This window comes from Hemiscyllium ocellatum, chromosome 15 (assembly GCF_020745735.1).
Source record: "Hemiscyllium ocellatum isolate sHemOce1 chromosome 15, sHemOce1.pat.X.cur, whole genome shotgun sequence".
In the NCBI taxonomy this organism is placed as follows: Eukaryota; Metazoa; Chordata; class Chondrichthyes; order Orectolobiformes; family Hemiscylliidae; genus Hemiscyllium; species Hemiscyllium ocellatum.
In genome coordinates, this window is record NC_083415.1 from 59,880,272 (window position 1) to 59,903,350 (window position 23,079).

A 23,079-nucleotide genomic window follows, 5' to 3' on the forward strand; every position below is an offset into this window, starting at 1 on the left:
TAATACTGGATGCATGTCATGAACTGTAATAATCAGTTACTTTTAACCCACAAATTGACTGGAAAATTCGCATTGGTAGTAGCAGTCTCAATGGAAAGTTTGTAGAGTGCTTTAGAGATAGTGCAACAATTTCTAAGAAACTAAAACCAGACAGAGAGCAGTTTATATAAGATGTGATATTGTGCAATATGAATGAATTAATGACTCAGTGTAAAGGCATCCTGGGATAGCAGCAACCACAATGGGATGGAAATTTACATTCAGTTCAAAAAAGGGTGAAGAATGGGTCTACAGCTGGGAAATTAAACTTCAATAAGGGCACCTAGGCAGACATGAAAGCTGAGCCAGCTGAAGTGGACTGACAGTACTGGGTCAGGGACAGATCAGTATAGAAGCAGTGGCAGACATTTAAGGGGATATTTTAGAATACTTACAATAAGTATATTCCTAAAATCACAAAAATTCTAAGGAAAAGGAGCCACTATCTATGATTAATTAGGGAAGCATCAAATTTGAATAAAAAGTATACAGTTGTGTTAAGGTAAGTGCTAGATCAGATGATTGGACAGAATATAAAGCATAGCAGAGAAAGATTAATCAATAGAAAGAAATTAGAGTATGATAGGAAGCTAGTTAGCAATATTAAAATTAGAAACAAAAGGGTATGGGAAGTGGGGATCAAAACTGATGCAATTACTTTGCTTGGTGTAATTTATAGATCATCAAGTGGAAAAGATATAGAGGAGTAAATATACAAGGCATTATATGGCAGAAGGCTGTCAAGACTGGGTAATTAAATATACTCAAGGCTGAGATAGACAGTTTTAATCAGCAAGGGAATTGAAGATGATCACATCATCTCATTGAATGACAGCACAGACTCAATGGGCCAAATGGCATACCTCTGCTCCTACATCTTGTGATGTTTCAATATCCTGGCACTTCTACCACCATCTACTTAAATAACTCTAACCCATGATTTTAGACAGCAGTGTTAGAAACCAATGTTAGCAGTGCAGGGATCGGAGGATGTTGGGTATGAACGAATATCAATAAAATACATAAACACAAAGTGCATATAAAATTAATAAGTTATACAAGTGTAGCTGTAAAAGGAAAACTCACATCATTAGATCCTTCATCCCAGTGACATTTCAGTTCAAGGCAGTGGAGGTGCCTCAGGAGAATGAATTTCAAATTAAAAGAACTATTTAAAAATAATTACAATTGATCTGAAGGAACTAAAGAAACAGATTGGAGTTCATGATTGTTAAAGTACAACTTCAATTTTTTCATAAACTACAAAACCAGTGCACAATATAATAAACCCCTCGTTGCATGAAACCATCTGAGTTGACAGCATCTCACTTTTGTAATCAGGAAGTTGTTTGCAGACAGCAAGCACTGCTCCTGGCTTTGTGCCTGCCATCGTCTCCTCCTATGCACACATCGTTTACTTCTTCACTTGCCCCATTGCTATTCCAACTTGTCTTTCCCATTATCTACTTTGTCCTTTCGTCACTTCTGCTCTCCGTTCTTCTGCTTTCACCCCCCCACAGCTGCAAACACTTCACTGATTCCAAACTTGTTCGTAAACTGTTACATTTCTAAGACTGTCAGATCCAACCACAGGTCGGAAAATGTCATGACTTGCTGAGTGCTTTCTGTTTTGATTTCAGCTCTTTGTGAGCAGGATGTGGGCTTTGCTGGCCAGAACGGCATTTATTGCCCATCCCTAATTGCCCTTGAAAAGGTACTGAGCCACTCCTTGTATTGCTGTAGTTCATTTAATGTCAGGATACCCACAATGTTATTAGGGAGGGTGGGTGGCACAGTGGTTCAGGTCCAACCTTGGTGACTATCTAGGTGGAGCTTCCATCTCTGCATGGGTTTCCTCCCACAGTCCAGAGATGTGTAGGTCAGGTGGATTGGCCATGCTAAATTTCCCATAGTGTCGAGGGATGTGCAATTAGGTGGATGAGCAACGATGGTTACAGGGACAGAATGGGATGCTCTTCACTGGGTCAAGATGGGCTAAATGGCCTCTTTCTGCACTGTATGGATTCTGAGAGTTCCAGGATTTTGATCCAGCAAATGTAAAGGAACCACAATATAGTTCCAAGTCAGGACAATGTATAGTTTATAAAGAAATTTGCAGATGGTGGTGTTTCCATGCATCTGTTGCCTTTATCCCTCTGGGTAGTAAAGGTCATGGATTTGGAAGGTGCTGCAGGATCAGCCTCAGTGAGTTACTGCAGTCCATCTTAAAGCTGGAAAACAGACTCTGTGTTAATGATGGAGGGAGTGAATGTTGCAGGCGGTTGATCAAGCAGGCTACTTTGTCTTGGATAGCGTCAAGCTTCTTGAGTGTTTTCGGAGTAACACTCATCCAGGCAAGTGGGGAGTATTCCATCAGTCCCAACTTACATCTTCTAGATGGGACAACAGGCTTTGGAGAGTCAGAAGGTTTTGAGAACTCCCAGTCTCTGACCTACTCTTGTAATTACAAGTAGAAAGACCCATGTGCCTGAAAGCATCTTCCTAATTTGGTTAGTCTCCATACTGTACAATGTGACTCTGGAAAAGTGCAAAATAGATTCAGTGGAATGATAGTAAAATGGAGAGATTATACCTACTAGGAAATATTGAACAGACTGGACTTCATTTCTCTAGAAGAGTGTGCTGAGGGTGACTAATGGAGACCATTTGAACGTTGATGTCTGGTATTGGCTTTCTGAAAGAGAAATAGTCCCATCGTCCACAGCTCAACAAATGTTTCCCTTTTAAGAATGTGTCCACTCACTTTTAAAACTTGAATCTGCTTTCAGTGCCTTTTCAGAAAGTGCATTTTTGATCAGAATCACAATGTGTTCAAGGAAAAAAAAACTCTTCACCTTTCACTGCCAGGACTTTTTTTTAAACCTTAAATCTATGTCTTCAAGTCACCTATCCATCAACTATCAGGAATAGTTCCTTCATATTTTTTCTATCAAACCCAGTCATGAAAAAAAGAAATCAGCATTCTGTCTCGCAAGAGGATGGAAGAAATATGATAACTGGATGGGCAATAAATCCTGACCTGGCCAGTGATGTCCACATTTCATGAATCCAAACAAAATGTTAAGTAGTTAAGGAAAAACCAACTTGGGATTCCTACTAAAGGAACTATGCCAGGAACTCTAATTTCCAATTAAGCAACAAACATTTGCATTTATACTGTACTTTAACATCTCAAAGTGCTTCACAGAAAAAATTAGCCACAAAACTCAGCCTTATGTATTAGAACAGGGACAGAAAGCTTTGACAAAGTGGCAGGTTTCAAAGGGAGTTGTGCAAGAGAGAATTAAAGAGCTGGAGAGGTTTAGGATGGGAATGCCAGACAGCAAGGCTGAGGCAGCTGAAGGCAGGCTCACTCGTGGCTGAGCAATTACAACTGTGGAAGCAGGAGAAACCAGAATTGGAGGAATGCAGATGGTTGAACGGTTGGAGTTTGTAATAAAGCTGAAAAAAACCGGGGCTTTCAGCCACTCAAACCACATTTCACTGAAGCTAATTTCCGGGCGGCACAGTGGTTAGCACTGCTACCTCACAGCACCAGAGACTCGGGTTCAATTCCCGCCTCAGACGACGGACTGTGCAAACTCCACACGTTCTTCCCGTATCTGCGTGGGTTTCCTCCGGGTACTCTGGTTTCCTCCCACAGTCCAAAGATGTGCGGGTCAGGTGAATTGGCTATGCTAAAATTCCCATAGTGTTAGATAAGGGGTAAATGTAGGGGTATGGGTGGGTTGCGCTTTGGCGGGTCGGTGTGGACTTGTTGGGCCAAAGGGCCTGCTTCCACACTGTAAGTAATCTAATCTAATTGGGGATAAGAGGGAGATTGAAGAAGAGGCAAGTCTCAATGTGTCATTTCCTTTCCTTTCATTATATCGTCATCACCAAAAATTGTTTTGTTGCCTTGTTAGCACCAGCCCACAGTTTCCGATAGAGGATCAAGTTGAATGTGTTTTCAGTCGATGCTGTCTTCAGCTCTGTTGTATGCCCCAATGAGGCGAGAATTCAGCTGCACCACCACCACCGTTAGGTCATCCCTGTACGTTCTGGCCATCCCCTCAGGCAAGCTCAGCATTTTCGAAAGGCGACTGTGTTCAATGTTGCCAAACTCATTGCTGCCCAGTGCATGGCGAATCAAGTGGGTGGCAGTGTTTTGGTCTTTGAAAGCTGAGGACATGCGGGCCTTCCTCTCCAGCAGGAGGCTGTGCATCTGGCCCACTGTTACTTTGTAGCCTGCTGCAGAGATGGGCTGCTGGATGTGGAGACGGGTGAGATGCTCCCCTACAATCTGCACCACATTCTGCCTATGCATGATGTCCCACAAGCCATCGGTAGCCAAAACCAGGAACTTGTCCTGAGGCCTAAGCCTGTGATAAGTGACTTCGGGTTCGGCAGTGAGGTAAGGGGGAGTGTGGTGGTTGGCCGGGTAGCTTCTGAAGAACTCGTCGCCTGTCAGCAACTCTGGTCGGCTTTCCAGCACTTGCTTCTGGAGTTCCAAACTCCACTTGAACTTCACGTCTCCGAACGCCCTGAAAGGCATCAGGAGACCCAGCAGCCTGTCGTGCCGCACAACCGTCTTCTCCTCTGACGCGGGATGCTCCGACCGGACCCTGTGCACCTCCTCAGGGTTCTGGGCATTGTGACTGGTGCTCAGTGTCAGGGCCGACCAGGAACCGTCGGGATTTTGGACGCCCAGCACGGCCCGACTATCGCCAGCGTTTGCCACGTGCACGTCAGTGCCATCGATGTGTGCGACACAAGCTGTGGAGCCGGACAGAGCCACCCGAAGTGCATTGTAATTGGTGTATGGATTGCTGGCTTCGATCTGAGCTTCGAGGGAGATGTCACTGTCCAGGCGATTGAAGGCACGTTTTAAAGCAGCACTAGTATCCAGCTTCTCTTCATCTGCCAGGTCAATACATTCTTGCCAGTAAGTCCTTAAACTGGTGAAGTAAAGCCTTCCTGTCTCCCTGTTGACATAATCATTGGGATGCTTGTGCCAGTGCAAAATGGGCAACACTGGTCGCTCATTTTCGACCGCGTCTTCTATCTCGATTAAGGTCTTGCGAGGCAGCAAGGATACAGCAATATAATACAACAATCTTTCACTGATAGCCTGAGCACAGGCATAGCCAGCATGCCCATCGAAAACCCCCAGCAGCATCCCCCGGCTCTGTAGGCAGCTGGCTGCACTGCGCCTGTCCTCAATGGGGACATTAGAAGCTAGCTGATTACTGTCAAAGCCCAGCACGGAACTGATGTTCCTGCCGTCAAACTCTGGCACCTTGAAGCTGTACTCGTTGGTTTTCAGGATGCTGTTAATTTGTGGTAGAGTGAGCTGGTAGGACTGAGGTTGGGCTTTGTAGCTTCTGCCATGCTGGAGCTTGCTTGGCCTCCTCCGATTACCGGAGCCAGGCACAGCTTTGCCAGAGTTTCCACTGCAACGATCCTTGGATGTCCATTTCCCAAAGTGGTTGCTCAGTGCGGAGGCTGAAAGATAGATTCCTCTGGAGTTCCCAGCGTGACGGATACGATCTGTGATGCCACTCACTCCCAACATTTCCTTCAATGTGGGTAATCCTGATCAAGGCTCCATTAGCTTTGTCAGTATTGTGGCAGTGACGATACCTGTATGAGGGAACATATAAACATTTAGACTTAGCAGTACATTGGAAAAGTTACCAGGGTGTTGATTGTAGATAGCACTGTCTACTTCGAGACAGGAGGTCATTGTTTGAAGTCTCATTCCAGAAACATAGTTTAGCCTGACAGTCCAATGGGTGTTGAGAGACTGCCACACTATCAGAGGAGCTGTCCTTCAGAATGAGATGTTAAACTGAGGCCTCAATTTGCCCTCGTAATGTGATTATGAGCAATCTTAGCGTATTACTTTGAAGCAAAGTAAAGAGTCCTCCCAGTCTCCTGCCTTATACCTCAATCAAAACAGAATCATTTGGTCTTTTATATTATAGCTTGGTGGCCGCACATTCTATATTAAAATATGGAGTGCTTTTCCAAAGTCTTTGTCATTGAATCATAAAGTGAAAATGGCAGAGAAGGCCATTCCTCCCATCAAGTCTCTTACCAACTTTCCTTAGACAATCCAGTCTGTTCTTTTGCCCTGCTTTATATGGCAAGCTTATTTCCTGCGTGCCCATATAAATTTCTTTTGAAGTTATTAATTCTCTCTGCTTCCACCTCCACCACAGGCAGTGGGAGTTCAGGCATGCAGTGTAAAAGAGTTTTTCTAAAACTCCCTGGAATTTAGAAGAACATGGGGAGATCAAATTGAGGTATTCGAGATGATGAAAGGTATGGATGAATGGAGCAGATGCTTCCTCTCGTGGGGCATTCCAGGCCGAGAGATCACAGTCTTAGGATAAGGGGTAGCTAATATAAAAGAGAGTTGAGGAGTAACTACTTCTCCCAAAGGGTTGAGAATCTGTGGAATTTGCTACCCCCAAAGTGCAGCGGATGCTGAGTTTAAATTTGAGGAGGAGTTAAACAGATTCTTAATTGTTAATGGGTTGAAGGGATGTGGAGAGAACTCAGGAAATTGGGGCTGAGGACCAGAAAGAGTCAGAGTCATTGAGATGTACAGCATGGAAACAGACCCTTCGGTCCAACCAGATATCCTAACCTAATCCAGTCCCATTTGCCAGCACTTAGCACTTATCATTCTAAACCCTTCCTATTCATATATCCATCCTGATGCCTTTTAAATGTTGTAATTGTACCAGCCTCCACAACTTCCTTGGGCAGCTCATTCCATACAAGCACCACCTTCTGCATGAAAAAGTTGCCCCTTAGGTCCCTTTTAAATTTTTCCCCTCTCACCCTAAATCTATGCCCTCTAGTTCTGAACTCCCCCACCACAGGGAAAAGACCTTGTCTATTTACCCTAATCATGTCCCTCATGATTTTATAAACCTCTGTAAAGTCACCCCTCACTGTCCAATGCTCCAGTGAAATTAGCTCCAGTCTATTCAGCCTCTCCCAATAGCTCAAATCCTCCAACCCTGGCAACATCGTTGTAAATGTTTTCTAAATCCTTTCAAGTTTAGAACACAGAACAATACAGTGCACAGTAGGCCCTTCGGCCCTTTTATGTTGCGCTGACCAGTGAACTAATCTAAGCCCATCCCCCTACACAATCCCATCATCATCCATATGATTATCCAAGGATTGTTTAAATCTCCCTAATGTGGCTGAGTTAACTACTTTGGCAGGCAGGGCATTCCACACCCTTACCACTCTCTGCATAAAGAACCTGCCTCTGACATCTGCCTTAAATCTATCACCCCTCAATTTGCAGAGATCCCCCATCATACATCTTCGGAAAAAGACTCTCACTGTGCACCCTATTTAATCCTCTGATCATCTTGTATGTCTTTATTAAATCCCCTCTTAGCCTTCTTCTTTCCAATGAGAACACACCCAGGTCTCTCAGCCTTTCCTCATAAGACCTTCGCTCCAGACCAGGCAACATCCTGGTACGTCTCTGCACCTTTTCCAATGCTTCCACATCCTTCCTGTAATGGGATGACCAGAACTGTACACAATATTCCAAGTGCGTTCGCACTAGCGTTTTGTACAGTTCTGGCATGACATCACGGCTCCAGAACTCAATCCCTCTACCAATAAAACCTAACACACCTTATGCCTTCTTAACAGCACTATCCACCCGGGTGGCAACTTTCAGGGATCTATGTACATGGACTCCAAGATCCCTCTGCACATCCACACTACCAAGGATCTTTCCAATGACCCAATATTCTGCCTTCCTGTTATTCTTCCCAAAGTGAATCACCTCATGTTTAGCTGCATTGAACTTCATTTGCCACTTCTCAGCCCAATTCTGCAATTTATCCAAGTCCTCCTGCAATCTGTAACATTCTTCCACACTATACACCACTTAACTGACTTTAGTGTCATCTGCAAACTTACTAACCCATCCACCTATGCCTGCATCCAAGTCATTTATAAAAAAATGACAAACAGCAGTGGTCTCAAAACAAATCCTTGTGGCACACCACTAGTAACTAGACTCCAGGCTGAATATTTTCCATCAGCCTTCTTACAGAAAGCCAGTTTCTAATCCAACCTGCTCACTCACCCTCAATCCCATGCCTCTGCATTTTCTCCAAACGCCTACCATGTGGAACCTTACCAAAAGGCTTTACTGAAGGCTATGTACACCACATCAACTGCCCCACCCTCATTTAAGTGCTTGGTCACCTTCTCAAAAAGCTCAGAGGTTTGTGAGATATGACCTGCCCTTGACAAAACCATGTTGACTATCTGCAGATTGTTTTTTGCTAGATTATTATAAATCTCATCTCTTATAATCCTTTCCAAAACTTTTCCTACGACAGACGTAAGGCTCACTGGTCTATAATTACCTGGGTCATCTCTACTGCCCTTCTTGAATAAGGGCACAATATTTGCAATCCTCCAGTCCTTAGGTACTAAACCTGTAGACAATAAGAACTCAAAGATCAAGGCCAAAGGCTCCACCATCTCTTCCCTAGCTTCCCAAAGAATCCTCAGATAAGTCCCCTGGGCTGGCTGGGATTTATCTACTTTTATTTCTTCTAGAATTGATAACACCTCCTCCTTCCTAACCTCAATCCTTTTCAGTCTAACACCCTGTATCTCAGTCTTCTCCTCAATAATATTCTCCTTTTTCTGAGTGAAAACAGATGAGCAATATTAGTTTAGCACTGCTCTGATCTCTACAGGGTCCACACACAACTTCCCACTCTGTCTTTGACTGGCCCTATTCCTACCCTAATCATCCCTTTATTTCTCACATACCTATAGAAGGCTTTAGGGTTCTCCTTTATTCTATTTGCTAAAGACTGGCCATGTCCTCTCTTTGTTCTTCTTAACTCTTACTTTAAATCCTTCCTAGCTAATCTGTAATTCTCCATCACCTCATCTGAACCATCTCATCTTAATGTCACATAAGCTTCCCTCTTCTGCTTAACAAGAGATACAATTTCTTTAGTAAACCACAGTTCCCTTACCTTATCATTTCCTCCCTGCCTGACAGGGATATACCTATCAAGGACACACAATATCTCTCCCTTAAACTAGCTCCAATTTCGATTGTCCCCATCCCCTGCATTTTGCTACCCCATTCTATGCCTCCTAAGTCTTACCTAATTGCAACATAATTGCCCTTCCCCTCTTGCCCTGTGGCATGTACTATCCCTTTCCAATTGCTAAGTGAAACGTAATCTGGTTCATTAACAAGTACCAGATCCAGTGTGGCCTCCCCTCTTGTCGGCCCTTCAACATACTGTGTCAGGAAACCCTCCTAAACACACTGGACAAAAACTGATTCATTCGATGTACTTGAGTTATAGCATTTCCAGTCAATGTTGGGGAAGTTAAAGTCCCCTATAATGACCACCCTGTTCCCTTCACTCCTACCCAGAATCGTTTTGCCAATCTTCTTCACATCCCTGGAACTTGCAGAGGCCCAGGAGTGTGACCTCTCCTCTCCTGTTTCTAACCTCAGCCCATACCATCCCTTGTCAAAAGTTCTTTCAGCCACTGTTTCACTGTCCTTGACTAACGAAATCACACCTCCCTCTTACCTTCCCTCATCTTAATGGAAGACCTAAACCCTGGAACCTGCAACATCCATTCCTGATCCTGCTCTAACCATGTCTCCAAAATGGCCACAAAGTCCCAGGTATCTATCCATACTGCAAGCTCACCTACCTTATTTTGGATACTTCTGGCATTGAAGTAGACATACTTCAAACCAGCTTGCTGTCTGCCAGCAGATTCCTGTGACTGTGAAATCCTGTCCATGTCCTCCCTACTCATATCCTCCTGTGTACTGGAACTACACCTCAAGTTCCCATTCCTCTGCTGAGCTAGATTAAACCCACCTGAATAGCACTAGCAAATTTCCCACCTAGGATATTAGTACCCCTCTGGCTCAAGTGAACATATCCTGTTTGTAGAGGTCCCTTCCTGTTTGTAGAGGTTTCACAACATCCTTCTGATAGGAGGGAAACCAGAACTGCAAACAATATTCCTGTACAGCCAGAGCAGACTTGATGGGTCAAGTGGCCTAATTATGCTCCCATACCTGATGAAATTATGAAAATCCTCTGAACCCTTACCAAAAATCTTCAATCTGTGTCCCATGTACCAAACCGATCTGTGAATGGAAACAGCTGGTCTTTCTTTACCTTATCTCAACCTGTCATCAACTTGGACACCTGTATTCGAATTACCTTCAGGATCCTTTGCTCCAATGAGAAAATTGGCAGTTGTTCTCCATCTTTGTTGCTAAAAACTGTCATCCCAGAAACCATTCTGATAAATCACCTCTGCACTTCCTCAAGGATCCTGATATTGTTTTTAAAGTTGTTGAACAACAACGTAGGAAGTGTTTTCGTTGTCAAGTAAATTGAGCTTTCCAGAGGTCCAGAATAATTGCTTGTTCGTTGTGCTTGGAGCCTGTATTTATGAAGCCAAGACCCCAGATGCTTTGCTAATCACTCTTAACATGACCTCCCATCTCAACCATGCACCCATCCAACCCCAGCACACTGCCTCTTCTTCATCCTTCCAAAATCCATCACCTCATGCTTCTCAAATTATCAATTTTCATCTACCACTTACCTGCCTATTCTATTAGCCTATTTCCTGTGGCAATGGATTTGTATCATTGATTTGTTCACTGTATGTCACTCATTCAAATCTTATACCAAATTTCTATTTGTTTTGTGCAGTAGTCCCTCAAAAGTGAGGGAGACAAAGTGTTCATGGCAAGAACCTGCACACTGAGGTTTTTTTTAAAACATGGAGAAGTTGTGCACTGCAGCTGCCACACATTTCTGGCTAAACATGAAACTCTTCAACTCTTAGTGTCTGCCATATCAGAAGGATGTACAGATTAAAAATCTGATTCTGACAGGGCTTGACAACATAGACTTTGAGAAGATATTGCCACGAGTGGAAGAATCTCAAACTAGGGGACAGAGTCATACAGCACAGAAACACACATTGGTCCAACCAGTTCAAGCCAAACATAATCCCAATATAAACTACTCCCACCTGCTTGCTCCTGGTCCATATCCCTATACACCTTTCTTATTCATGTACCTAACTATGCATCTTTTAAACATTGTAACTGTGCCCAAATTCACCACTTCCTCAGAAGCTTCATTCACACAAACAACCCACTGTAAAACATTTGTCCCCTGTTGTTTTTAAGTCTTTCTCCTCTCACCTTAAAAATACACCCGCTAGTCTTGAAACCTCCCATCCTATAGAAACGACACCTGCCAATAACCTTGCCTATGCCCCTCATGATGTAAGATCACCTCTTAACCTCCTATACTCCAGTGAAAAATGTCCCAGCATATAGATATAGAATAAGAGAATACTCATTTAAAACTGAAATAAAAAGGAATTTATTATGTGAGAATACAACTAATAGATGCAGATGCTGGAGATCAGAGCTTAAAAATGTGTTGCTGGAAAAGCACAGCAGGTCAGGCAGCATCAAAGGAGCAGGAGAATCGACGTTTCAGGCATAAGCCCTTCTTCAGGAATGAGGATGGTGTGCCAAGCAGTTAAGATAAAAAGGTAGGGAGGAGGGACTTGGGGGAGGGGCGTTGGGAATGCGATAGGTGGAAGGAGGTTAAAGGTGAGGGTGATAGGCTGGAGAGGGGGTGGGGGTAGAGAGGTCAGGAAGAAGATTGCAGTCAAGAAGGCGGTGCTGAGTCTGAGGGTTGGGACTGAGAAAAGGTGGAGGGAGGGGAAATGAGGAAACTGGAGAAATCTGCATTCATCCCTTGTGGTTGGAGAGTTCCCAGGCGGAAGATGAGGCGCTCTTCTTCCAGGCATCGTGTTGCCAGAGTCTGGCAATGGAGGAGGCCAAGGACCTGCATGTCCTTGGTGGAGTGGGAGGGGGAGTTGAAGTGTTCCGCCATGGGGTGGTTGGGTTGGTTGGTCCGGGTGTCCCAGAGGTGTTCTCTGAAATGTTCCGCAAGTAGGCGGCCTGTCTCCCCAATATACCAGGGAAGCAACACACCACTTTGATTTTTTTGCTGCTGGCCACAGAAATGTCTGTCTGTACCTCGGACTAGAGAATCCCCTAACACAATTGATCTCTTGGAACCCGACGTACCCCTTGTTGCAGTAGACCCACTGTTGCACTACCAACTCTTTAAATACTTCAGTGGTCTAACCTCCACAACTTTCTTGCATGGAGAACTCCAGATTGTATTCACGCATAAGGTTGTTAAGGTGAGAGTGATAGGCCGGAGAGGGGGTAATTCAACACGGCGAGACATCGAACAATTCTTCTAACGCCTTCGCCTCCGCGCCTACTTCTTCAACAAGGACTCCCGCCCACCCTCTGACGACCCTTTCTCCCACCTCTAACACACCCCATCCACCTGGACACCTGGAGGGGTGGGGTTCAAGGGTGTCCAGGTGGATGGGGTGTGTTAGAGGTGGGAGAAAGGGTCGTCAGAGGGTGGGCGGGAGTCCTTGTTGAAGAAGTAGGCGCGGAGGCGAAGGCGTTAGAAGAATTGTTCGATGTCTCGCCGTGTTGAATTACCCCCTCTCCGGCCTATCACTCTCACCTTAACAACCTTATGCGTGAATACAATCTGGAGTTCTCCATGCAAGAAAGTTGTGGAGGTTAGACCACTGAAGTATTTAAAGAGTTGGTAGTGCAACAGTGGGTCTACTGCAACAAGGGGTACGTCGGGTTCCAAGAGATCAATTGTGTTAGGGGATTCTCTAGTCCGAGGTACAGACAGACATTTCTGTGGCCAGCAGCAAAAAAATCAAAGTGGTGTGTTGCTTCCCTGGTGCCAGGGTCAAGGATGTCTCAGAGAGGGTGCAGAATGTTCTCACGGGGGAGAGGGGTCAGCAGGAGGTCATTGTCCACATTGGAACCAACGAAATAGGAAGGGAAAATGTTGAGATTCTGAAGGGAGATTACAGGGAGTTAGGCAGGAATTTAAAAAGGACATTCTTGAGAGTAGTAATATCTGGATTACTCCCAGTGCTACGAGCTAGTGAGGACAGGAATAGGAGGATAGAGCAGATGAATGCATGGCTGAGGAGCTGGTGTATGGGAGAAGGATTCACATTTTTGGATCATTGGAATCGCTTTTGGGGTAGAAGTGACCTGTAGAAGAAGGATGGATTGCTCCTGGATTGGAAGGGGACTAATATACTGGCAGGGAAATTTGCTAGAGTATTTAAACTAGGAAGATGGTGGTTGGGGGGGGGGGGGAAACTAAGGGAGATAGTGAGGAAAGAGATCAATCTGAGACGGGTACAGTTGAGAACAGAAGTGAGTCAAACAGTCAGGGCAGGCAGGGACAAGGTAGGACTAATAAATTAAACTGCACTTATTTCAATGCAAGGGGCCTAACAGGGAAGGCAGGTGAACTCAGGGCATGGTGAGGAACATGGGACTGGGATATCATAGCAATTACAGAAACATGTCTCAGGGATGGGCAGGACAGGCAGCTCAATGTTCCAGGATACAAATGCTACAGGAAGGATAGAAAGGGAGGCAAGAGGGGAGGGGAGTGGCATTTTTGGTAAGGGATAGCATTACAGCTGTGCTGAGGGAGGATATTCCTGGAAATACATCCAGGGAAGTTATTGGGGTGGAACTCAGAAATAAGAAAGGGATGATCATCTTATTGGGATTGTATTATAGACCCCCTAATAGTCAGAGGGAAATTGAGAAACAAACTTGTAAGGAGATCTCAGCTATCTGTCAGGATAGTAAGGTGGTTATGGTAGGGGATTTTAACTTTCCAAACATAGACTGGGACTGCCATATTAAGGGTTTAGATGGAGAGGAATTTGTTAAGTGTACAAGACAATTTTCTGATTCAGTATGTGGATGTACCTACTGGAGAAGGTGCAAAACTTGGGGTAAAAAATGAGGTCTGCAGATGCTGGAGATCACAGTTGAAAATGTGTTGCTGGTTAAAGCACAGCAGGTCAGGCAGCATCCAAGGAACAGGAAATTCGACGTTTCGGGCATAAGCCCTTCATCAGGAATGAGGAGAGGGTGCCAGGCATGCTAAGATAAAAGGTAGGGAGGAGGGACTTGGGGGAGGGGCGATGGAGATATGATAGGTGGAAGGAGGTCAAGGTGAGGGTGATAGGCCGGAGTGGGGTGGGGGCGGAGGGGTTAGGAAGAAGATTGCAGGTTAGGAGGGCGGTGCTGAGTTGAGGGAACCGACTGAGACAAGGTGGGGGGAGGGGAAATGAGGAAACTGGAGAAATCGGAGTTCATCCCTTGTGGTTGGAGGGTTCCCAGGCGGAAGATGAGGCGCTCTTCCTCCAGCCGTCGTGTTGTTATGTTCGGTTGGAGGAACGTTATGCCCGAACCAGCAACACATTTTCAAAGGTGCAAAACTTGACCTACTCTTGGAAAATAAGGCAGGGCAGGAGACGGAGGTATCATTGGGGGAGCACTTTGGGGCCAGCGACCATAATTCTATTAGATTTAAAATAATGATGAAAAATGATAGTCCAGATCTAACAGTTGAAGTTCTAAATTGGCAAATTTTGACAGTACAGAACTTTCGAAAGCTAATTGGGGGGCAGATGTTCGCAGGTAAAGGGACGGCTGGAAAATAGGAAGCCTTCAGAAATGAGATAAGGAGAATCCAGAGAAAGTGTATTCCTGTCAGGGTGAAAGGGAAGGCTGGTAGGTATAGGGAATGCTGGATGACTAAAGAAATTGAGGGTTTGGTTAAGAATAAGAAGGAAGCATATGCCAGGTATAGGCAGGGTAGATCGAGTGAATCCTTAGAAAAGTATAAAGGAAGAATGAGTATACTTAAGAGGGAAATAAGGAGGGCAAAACGGGGACATGAGATATCTTTGGCAAATAGAATTAAGGAGAATCCAAAGAGTTTTCAAAAATACGTTAAAGGACAAAAGGGTAACTGGGGAGAAAATTGGACCCCTCAAAGATCACAAAGGCAGCCTTTGTGTGGAGCCGCAGAAACGGGGAGATACTAAATGAGTATTTTGCATCAGTATTTACTGTGGAAAAGGATATGGAAGATATAGACTGTAGGGAAATAGATGGTGACATCTTGCAAAACGTCCAGATTACAGAGGAGGAAGTGCTGGATGTCTTGAAACGGTTAAAGGTGGATAAATCCCCAGGACCTGATCAGGTGTACCCGAGAACTCTGTGGGAAGCTAGAGAAGTGATTGCTGGGCCTCTTGCTGAGATATTTGTATCATCGATAGTTACAAGTGAGGTGCCGGAAGACTGGAGGTTGGCAAAAGTGGTGCCACTGTTTAAGAAGAGCAGTAAAGACAAGCCAGGGAGCTATAGACCAGTGAGCCTGACGTCAGTGGTGGGCAAGTTGTTGGAGGGAATCCTGAGGGACAGGATGTACATGTATTTGGAAAGGCAAGGATTGATTAAGGATAGTCAACATGGCTTTGTGCATGGGAAATCATGTTTCACAAACTTGATTGAGCTTATTGAGGAAGTAACAAAGAGGATTGATGAGGGCAGAGCGGTAGATGTGATCTATATGGACTTCAGTAAGGCGTTAAACAATGTTCCCCATGGGAGACTGGTTAGCAAGGTTAGAGCTCACGAAATACAGAGAGAACTAGCCATTTGGATACAGAATTGGCTCAAAGGTAGAAGACAGAGGGTGGTGATGGAGGGTTGTTTTCAGACTGGAGGCCTGTGACCAGTGGAGTGCCACAAGGATCAGTGCTGGGTCCTCTACTTTTTGTCATTTATATAAATGATTTGGATGCGAGCATAAGAGGTACAGTTAGTAAGTTTGCAGATGACACCAAAATTGAAGGTGTAGTTGTCAGCGAAGAGGGTTACCTCAGATTACAACAGGATTTGGACCAGATGGGCCAATGGGCTGAGACGTGGCAGATGACGTTTAATTCAGATAAATGCAAGGTGCTGCATTTTGGGAAAGCAAATCTTAGCAGGCCTTATACATTTAATGGTAAGGTCCTAGGAGTGTTGCTGAACAAAGAGACCTTGGAGTGCAGGTTCATAGCTCCTTGAAAGTGGAGTCACAGGTAGATAGGATAGTGAAGGAGGAGTTTGGTATGCTTTCCTTTATTGGTCAGAGTATTGAGTACAGGAGTTGGGAGGTCATGTTGCGGCTGTACAGGACATTGGTTAGGCCACTGTTGGAATATTACGTGCAATTCTGCTCTCCTCCCTATCAGAAAGATGTTGTGAAACTTGAAAGGATTCAGAAAAGATTTACAAGGATGTTGCCAGGGTTGGAGGATTTGAGCTATAGGGAGAGGCTGAACAGGCTGGGGCTGTTTTCCCTGAAGCGTCAGAGGCTGAGGGGTGACCTTATAGAGGTTTACAAAATTATGAGGGGCATGAATAGGATAAATAGGCAAAGTCTTTTCCCTGGGATCGGGGAGTCTAGAACTAGAGGGCATAGGTTTAGGCTGAGAGGAGAAAGATATAAAAAAGACCTACAGGGCAACTTTTTCACACAGAGGGTGGTACATGTATGGAATGAGCCATCAGAGGAAGTGGTGGAGGCTGGTACAATTGCAACATTTAAGAGGCATCTGGATGGGTATATGAATAGGAAGGGTTTGGAGGGATATGGGCTGGGTGCTGGTAGGTGGGACTAGGTTGGGTTGGGATATCTGGTCAGCATGGACAGGTTGGACCGAAGGGTCTGTTTCCACGCTGTACATCTCTATGACTATCTCCCATACGAATAGTGAGGACCCCTGTATTAAAGTAAAAGTCGCCCTGGCACTGATAAGGGGGAACTTCCTACCATTATCCAGTCTGAAAAAACCACGAAGCATGATCTGAAGTGATGAAAGGTTAGAGTCCTGAAACATTAATTCCATCTTTCTCTCTCACTGATGCAACCTGACCAGCGGAGTATTTCCCAGAACTTTATTTCTTTTAGATTTCAGACATCCAGTATCTGCAATACTTGGGGTTTTTTGTCATACTTTATAAAAGTCTAAGCTGGAACTGATTTTCCGATTTGATGAACTTTGACCTTGTCAATCAACCTTTTATGTAGAAACCAAAAGAACTGTGAATGCTGTAAATCAGAAATAAAAACAGAAGTTCCTGGGGCAACTCAGTAAATCTGGCAACATCTGTAAAAAGAAATCAGAGTTAACGTTTCAAGTCCTCAGTTCTGTTAAAGGTTTCCTTATATTCTACTTAGATAATACCCATCACATGCTTTTTATCAACCTTCATTGTTTCTTCATTAAGATATTAAGAGGCATAGACAATAGACAATAGACAATAGGTGCAGGAGTAGGCCATTTGGCCCTTTGAGCCACACCACCATTCATTATGATCATGGCTGATCATCCACAATGAGTATTCTGTTCCTGCCGTATCCCAATAACTGTTGATTCCACTATCTTTAGGAGTTCTATCCATCTCCTTCTTGAAAGTATCCAGGGACTTGGCCTCCACAGCCTTCTGGGGCAGAGCATTCCATATATCCACCACTCCCTGGGTGAATAGGTTTCTCCTCAACTCTGTTCTAAATTGCCTACCCCTTATTTTTACACTGTGTCCTCTTGTTCTGGACTCACCCATCAGTGGAAACATGCTTCCTGCCTCCAGAGTGTCCAATCCTTTAATAATCTTATACGTCTCAATCAGATCCCCTCTCATCCTTCTAAACCCAACTGTATACAAGCCCATTCGCTCCAATCTTTCAACATTGGATAATCCTGCCATTCCAGGAATTGACCTTGTGAACCTACGCTGCACTCCCTCAATAGCCAGAATGTCCTTCCTCAAATTTGGAGACCAAAACTACACACAATACTCCAGGTGTGGTCTCACCAGGACCCTGTACAGCTGCAGAAAGACCTCTCTGCTCCTATACTCAATTCCTCTTGTTATGAAGGCCAGCATGCTATTAGCCTTCTTCACTGCCTGCTGTATCTGCATACTTGCTTTGATAGAGTCACACAGTGCAGCAACAGATCCTTAGGCCCAACTCACAGGTTTCCTGAACTAGTCGCATTTGCCCGTGTTTTGCCCATATCCCTGGAGACTTTTCTTATCATCTGCCTGCCCAAATTTCTTTTAAAGTGTTGTAATTGTACTTACCTCTACCATGTCTTCTGGCAGCTTGTTCCACATGTGCACCATACTCTGTGAAAAGAAATGCCCCTCAGGTACCTTTCAAATCTTTCCCCTTTCATCCAAACTGTTTATATAGATGATGAACAGTGGACCCAGCACTAATCGTTGCAGCACACCACTGGTCACAGGCCTGCAGTCTGATTAACTACCCTCTACCACCACCTTTTGTATCCTACCGTCAAGCAAATTTTGTAACCAGTTGGCTAGGTCTCGCTGGATCTCATGGAAACTTGCTAACGTTAATGTAGGCAATATCTAAAGCTCTGCCTTCATCTACCTTTTTGGTCACCACTTCAAAAAACTCAATCAAGTTTGAGAGACACAACTTTGTACATAAAAAGCTAACCTAACTATCCCTAATCAGTCTTCGCCTTTCCAAATGTACATAGATCCTGTTTCTCAGAATCCCCTCCAATAACGTACCTACCACTGACATCAGGCTGACCGGTCTGTACTTTCCTGGCTTTTCCTTGCTTTAATGTTGCCACATTAGCCATTTTCCAGTCTTCCAACACCTCACCTGTAGCTGTCAACAAGACAAATATCTCTGCTCAGGGCACTGCAATTTCTTCCCAAGATTCCCATAATATCCTGCGACAAACTTTATCAGGTTCCAGGGACTGATCTACTTTTATGAGTTTTAAGACCTCCAGCATCAGTAATGTGGACTCTTTTCATTACAATGGAAAAGAACAGCCGGTCAGGCAGCATCCAAGCAGCAGGAGAGTCGTCGTTTCGAGCATAAGCTCTTTATCCTGATTATTTCTACATTAAGGTGACGAGCTTTTGCCCGAAACATCGACTCTCCTGTTCCTCAGATGCTGCCTGACCAGCTGTGCTTTTCCAGGACCACCCTTTTTGATTCTGATCTCCAGCATCTGCAGTCCTCACTTTCTCCTCTTTTCATGACATCAAACTCGTTTCCCTGAGTTCTCTAGCTTCCATGTCTTTCTCCATAGTTCTTTGGAGATTTTGATTTTGCACCAACACACAGAAATTAAAATCAAAAAGTGAACTATCCGGCACTTAACCACCTTAAAGTGTCTGAGAAGTAAGATCTTGAACCAATTATTTTTCTCAGCCTGACATCTGCTGCAGTGTTCCTCCTGATAGTCATTGAATTAAATTTAATTTAAATCTCATGAAAATCATTGAGTCACAGGTTGAATCTCAGACAGATGTATTTCTACAGGCAGGACTTTTCTCCAGGTGGGTAGAGAGTGCTTGGTACCTGGATTCAAGTATTTTCTGCGACTGATCAAACCTACTACAATTAGACCAATTTCTCAAATAGGAATAGAACATTAAAGTTAGAACAGAAACAGCGTTATTCCCAATAAACTAATCAAGACATAGTGAAATAAAGAAGAAAAGAAAAGACTTGCATTTATAAATTTATCTTGTTCAGGTATGTTACAGTACACCGTTGGTGTAGTGGAATCTGAACCCAGGCCTCCTAGCTCAGATTTAGGGACACTACAAAGTCAGTGTGTCTGCTTCATTCACTCTCACGATAATTGGACTGAAGCACATTTTATCATGTTCGTGAATGGATGCAGTGGTTCAAGACTTGCATTTATATGGTGTTTTTCATGTAATTTCAAAGCACCTTCCAGCCAATTTACACAAATAAACTCCCATGAACAAGGTGATCGCAACCAAATAATATTTCTGAGATGTCGATTAAGGGATAAATATTAGTCAGGGGTCTGGGGTGAACACGTCTGCCTCTTTTAAAAACTAATGCTGTGGATCTTTTATATTCACTCAAGTGGACAAGTAAGTCCTTAGTTTGACATCTTGACTGAGAAACAGCATCTGACTTTGTCAGTTCTGTACTGGGGTATCAGCCGAGATCTTTGTGCTCAAGCCTGGAGTGGGGCTTGAACCCAGACTGAAAAGTTAAATCACTGTTCCACAGCTGACACTACACAAAAAGCAGCTGGAGAGAATTTTAAACAGCCAATATAGACAGAATGAACCAAATGGTTTCTTTCTGTGCTCTAGGATTCTGTGAAATTTGAAAAGAAATCTTGTTGCTTTTAAACACTGAAGCAAAAAAATCCAAACCTACGTTATGTGTCACAGTAACTTTGTTAATCAGTCCAATATCCCAGCAAACAAGGTCAACTAATCAGTTTTCACTGCTGAAATTACGAAATTGACCAGCTTTGGAAAAACTATTACTTGTTTTCTGTGAACCGCCAAATAATCCACAATTGATTCGCACAGAAGAAGAATTGTTCAACAAAAATCATATGAATTCTGGGTCAGTCAAATACCCAGTCTGTCACTAACTGACTAGGCGTTATCCTGTCTGGAGACCGGAGATCAGGGAAAGATTTAGCTGGTTTAATCTATCTGCTTCACTCACTCTCTGCATTGTCAAACTGAAACATTCTATCATGTTATGAAATGGATGCAGCAGTTTAAAAAAGGCAGCTCACCACAACCTTCTCAAAGGTAACTCGGGATGGGCAATAAATGCTGACCCAGCCAGCGATGCACATGCGCTGCGAATGAACACAATAGAAAGCAGCAATTTATTGAAGTTTTAAACAGGGTTAAATAACAGCTGCACATCTTGCCCTTTTCTTTGATTTTATGGAAAGGAAAAGGTTATTCTGCCCTTCGAACCTATTGCAGCATTCATTAAGTCATAGTTAATATGCTTCTTAGCTCCATCTATGAGTTTTGGTTCTGCAAACTGTAAGGAAAGGGTTAATAGACTGCTATGCATTTATAGCAGTGATGGTTATGTACAAACTGCATAGGTGCAGTTGATGCTTGTTATCTGCAGTAATACTGCTGAATTAAATAAAACAATTTGAATTAAATAGAACTGTTCATTGCCACAAAACTGGGTGAAATTCGCATAGGTAGATTGAAAACAGACAGGCAATTGCAGCAGAAAAGAAATTGCTGTAAAAACTCAGCAGGTCTGGCAGCATCCGTGGAGAGAAAGCAGAATTAACGTTTCAGGTCTAGTGACCCATCTTCAGAACTGAATTCTGAAGAAACTTTGAATTCTGAAGAAAGGCCGCTGGACACGAAACATTAACTCTGTTTTCTCTCCACAGATGCTGCCAGACTTGCTGAGTTTTTATAGTAATTTCAGTTTTGCTTCTGATTTCCAGCATCAGCAGTTCTTTTGGCTTTTTGGCAATTAAAGCACATCTGAAAGAAGATCTCTTCCTAACAACACTATGGGTATATTGTTACAAATGAATTCTAATGGTTCAAGATAGTGGATCACCATCATTGACTTGAGCGGAATTACGGATGAGGAACCAATGTGCATTTGTTGAGCAGGAGTCAAGAAAAGACAGAAGACAAACATCAATGGGAACAGTCATACCTGATTCAAGCGGGAAATCAAAGCCAAGGATCATTCTTAAGTGGCCAAATCACATCAAATTGACCATCTGAAGAGGTAGCTGAATGAGTTAATTGAAACCATTTTGTTTATATTTCACAGAATCTCTACAATGTGGAAACAGGCCCTTTGGCCCAACAAGTCCACACCAACCCTCCAAAGAGTAACCCAACCAGGCCCACTCCCTACTACTCTACATTTCACCCCTGACTAATGCACCTAACCTACACATCCCCGGACACAATAGGCAATTTAGCACAGCCAATCCATCTAACCTGCACATCTTTGGATTGTGGGAGGAAACCAGAGCATCCGGAGGAAACCCAAGGGAGAATTTATCAATAAAAAGATGTTGAATTTAGTATAAGACATACCAATTGTAATTCTTGGTCTCCAAGCCTAAGATAAATGGGAAAATAAGCTGCTTAGAGACCCTTAAACACCCTTGCCAAACAAAAGTCTGCTAATCTCCATTGCTTTGAGATTTCAAGTGGCCACCAACCACAAGAGCTTCCTGCAAACAGCAATTGATTCGTGTTTTATTGTTTAACAACAGCTGTGCCATAAAATTTCCAAATGCAAAGGGAAAGTACCAATGCTGAAAATCTGAAATAAGAACTGAAAGTGCATAGCAATGTCAGACACTACCTGAGGGAAGAGGTGCAAGGTTAACATTAACAGAAGAGTCCAGCATTTTATGGTTTTGCAGATTGGTGCCAACACTGTGGGTTGAACTCCCATAGTGGTTGAGGTCACCATGAAAGAGTCTCCTTCTCAACCTGGAGGAGAAAGTGAGGTCTGCAGATCAGAGCTGGAAATGTGTTGCTGGAAAAGCACAGCAGGTCAGGCAGCATCCAAGGAGCAGGAGAATGACATTTCGGGCATAAGCCCTTCTCAACCTGCCCCATCAAGTTAGACCATCACCAGTCCTCTCTCTCTAATGGTCTGGTAACACTATGGCGACTTTACCTTTGGAATAATAATTAAATGACAATGCAATATAATAAAACAAAGAATTGCAGATGTTGGAGACCTGAAGCTTAAAAAAAAGAGTAACCTACAGGAGAAATTCAGCAGATCCTTGCAGTATCTGTGAAGAGTGTTCACGTTTCCAGTGACCTTTTCTCTTCAGACATTGCAGAACAGACGGTGCAAGTCTGTCCTGAGAGATCATGGCCTGTGCCCACAGCCTGCAATCTCATATTTAACTCACCGAAGGATTTGCATCCAGCAGAATTCAGCTGTTGTACCACCCCTCCTCTCTTATATACCTCCACTCCACACAAACTGGTACAACAGGTTGGAGCGCTCACGCCCTGTATCTGACCCTGCCAGCAGCTCGGGAGGAGGGGGCGGCTCCGTCAGGCTAGGCTGATGGACAGGCACACCGACCAATCGTCGCTGGAAAGGCGGAGGTGTGTCCGGCGTTGATCGTGATGGACTGTCACACTGGCCAATAGACGCTGGAAAAGGGGGC

The 23,079-nt window shown here is 44.0% G+C and overlaps 1 protein-coding gene across 1 annotated transcript; it reads right to left on the minus strand.

The window, feature by feature from the left end:
- Positions 1–680: 680 nt before the first annotated feature.
- Positions 681–22,928, minus strand: LOC132822813 (pyruvate dehydrogenase [acetyl-transferring]-phosphatase 1, mitochondrial-like). Its single transcript, XM_060836167.1, has 2 exons — positions 22,816–22,928; positions 681–5,682 (listed from the first exon to the last, which is right to left on the minus strand). Exon 2 carries the CDS (start codon positions 5,612–5,614, stop codon positions 4,010–4,012), a length of 1,605 nt encoding a protein of 534 aa, XP_060692150.1. The 5' UTR covers positions 5,615–5,682; positions 22,816–22,928; the 3' UTR covers positions 681–4,009.
- Positions 22,929–23,079: the final 151 nt, after the last annotated feature.